We start from the raw sequence: 2538 nt of genomic DNA on the forward strand, positions 1-2538 counted from the left end.
AAACAGATAAAATCAATACCAATAAAAATGAAGTAAAATCAAGTCTCAGTTGGGTTGAAGGCCAATGTGTAGAGATGAGTTTTCAGATGGGTTTTAAACATGGACAGTGAGGGGGCCTGTCGAATGTGCAAAGACAGAGCATTCCATAACTTAGGGGCACTAACAGAGAAGGCCCTGTCTCCTCTAAGCTTCCTCTTACTCTTGGGAATGACCAGAAGCAGCTGGTCAGCAGACCTGAGTAGTGGTGGAGAAGCTCTGTTAAATGGGTGGGGGGGGGGGGGGGCTGTTTAAAACCTTAAAAACAAACAAAATAATTTTAAAATGAACTCTGAAATACACGGGCAGCCAATGGAGAGAAGCCAGGACAGGTGTGATGTACTCTCTTTTTCGTGTTCCAGTTAAAAGACGTGCAGCAGCATTTTGCACCAGCTGCAGACGTGTAAGTGAGGACTGGCTGACTCCGAGATAGAGGGAATTACAGTAATCCAGCCGTGATGAAATGAAGGCATGGATTACTGTTTATAATTCATCTCTGAGCAGATCAAAAACTCAGGGTCAGCCTAGATAAAATACTAACATCTCGTCATAATTCATTCAACCTTTATTTAAACAGATCAATCACATTGAACCTCGAAGACTTATTTACAAGTGAGACCTGTTTGGACAGACAAAAACAGTGGTTAACTGGACACATGTAAGAGTTGGAGGCGAAAAAAATTCCTATCAGACTTTTTTCTTGGCTGAGAAAAATCTCTAATATTGAAAAAACACCTCGCACAAACAAGCACATATTTACGTAGACATCCTGCATCAGAGACGAGAGCGGTCAACAACGCTTATAGATGCTCTCGAGGTCACTGTAATCAGTCAATGTCCTCCGGTGAGATCCATAAACATTCTCGAGGTATGTCGAGAAATGGCCAAGAATAACCTATGAGAACCCAGAGTCCTGAAATGATGACACAAAGTTTTTTCAGCGGGGTTTCATCTGGTTATCAGTTGGAAATTCCTCAGGGAGGGGGTAGTGAGCGTCAGATCACATTTTCTCCAGGTGACTTTAGATAAGATGGCCTTCAAGGACGGCTTTGATCTTATTACAACTTTATTTTAAACATTATTATTTTAATCCATTTAATGAATTTATTCTCAACATTTTGTTTTTAACCTCAAAACAGAAATACAGATGTTTTTCTCCTCATTTTATTTCTTTTAAGTTGCCACATTAGGTCTAATTTTTGCCGTATTTTTTGTTCAAAGTTCAGTTTAAATGGAAACGTGAGGCTGCATGAAGTCTGTGAACAAATCCACTGCAACAGTTCTGATTCCATTTCATTTAAAAAGTCTGATTAGAAATTAAATTAGACCAAAACTAAACTTGTTTTTCATTTTAGTGTTTCTAATGTTCTCTCACAACCAGAGGAGCTTACACTTCAGCTTTTAGAGTAAGAAAATGAACTTTAAATGCTTCCCTTGCTAAAGTAAGCACTTAGGAAAAAAATAAACATGAGCATTTTGCATGAGGTGCTCCGTTCATGCAAATCAACTTACATGAATCTGGTCACTTGGTCACATGTATGATTCTTGTTGCAGCTCCAGCTGAGCATCTCCACAAGCTCCTGGTCTGATGCGTTCTCTTTGGACACGGTGGGAAGTTATGGCTGCGTTCGCTGTCCTGCCAACAACATGGACTTCTTGGTAACTGCCCTTTGAGTTGTTCTGCTGAAACTAAACTTAGAACGTGTTTAATCCAGATATTGCTATGTTTCAGTGTCCTTCTTTTAGCAGGTAGACTGGTCAAGTGTTTGTGTTTGGCTGTGCAGGTGGGCGTTAGCATCCAGTTGAGCAGCTTTAATCTGACCAGGATCGTCACCATGACTCCTTTCTACACTCTGGTGAACAAGTCTTCATACGAGCTAGAGTGTGGGGAACTCATCAACCAGACCTCCATTAGGTGGCACTACGTCCCCTCCACTGAGGTAAAACTAAACAAAGAACTCGCCACAGACGTTATTTGTAGATTTGCTGCATATGGATGTTTGAATCAATTTGTAAGTTTTATAATTTACATTCTGAGTCTTTTTGCTTTCAGTCTGGTTTTAGATTTAAGTAACTTGTGTCTTTGGGTCGTAGCCCCTGATGGTGTCTTTTCCATGGTAACACTGTACTGCAGTTTGGACGCTTGTACCTCGCTGGGCTGTGATTGTTGGAAACTAGTTGGCAAACTGCATTTATGAGGGAGTTTCCAAAATGTCTCGAAATACTTGTGGGGGTTCTCAGTTTCCTGGCGTGAGCCACAGAGGCTCGCTATCTTGTTGCTTGGTCTAAAAACCACACTGGTGATAAACAGTGGAGGATGACCAAGGAGGGCACGATGTGGGCGGAGGTGGAAAAGACAATAACTTGAAGAGCCGAAAGCTCACACAACAATATGCTGTGATTTTCAAAACTGATCTTATTACACTTTACTCTTTGGGTCAGGAGGGAAGTTCTGCCTCAAGTGGAGGAGTATCTTCGGGGGGGGGGGGGGGGGGGGGGGGG

General features: G+C 41.8%; 1 protein-coding gene across 1 annotated transcript in view; it reads left to right on the forward strand.

Annotated features, from left to right (window-relative positions):
- vps13c (vacuolar protein sorting 13 homolog C) overlaps positions 1–2538 on the forward strand; it is a 289282-nt gene that overhangs the window by 209855 nt on the left and 76889 nt on the right. Inside the window, exons 60-61 of the mRNA XM_037694953.1 lie at positions 1591–1695; positions 1821–1976. Of these exons, the coding sequence (XP_037550881.1) occupies positions 1591–1695; positions 1821–1976 (261 nt within the window). The remainder of the gene's footprint in view (positions 1–1590; positions 1696–1820; positions 1977–2538) is intronic.

The sequence above is a fragment of the Nematolebias whitei genome, chromosome 2, assembly GCF_014905685.2.
Source record: "Nematolebias whitei isolate Nwh7 chromosome 2, NemWhi1, whole genome shotgun sequence".
Lineage (NCBI taxonomy): Eukaryota > Metazoa > Chordata > Actinopteri > Cyprinodontiformes > Rivulidae > Nematolebias > Nematolebias whitei.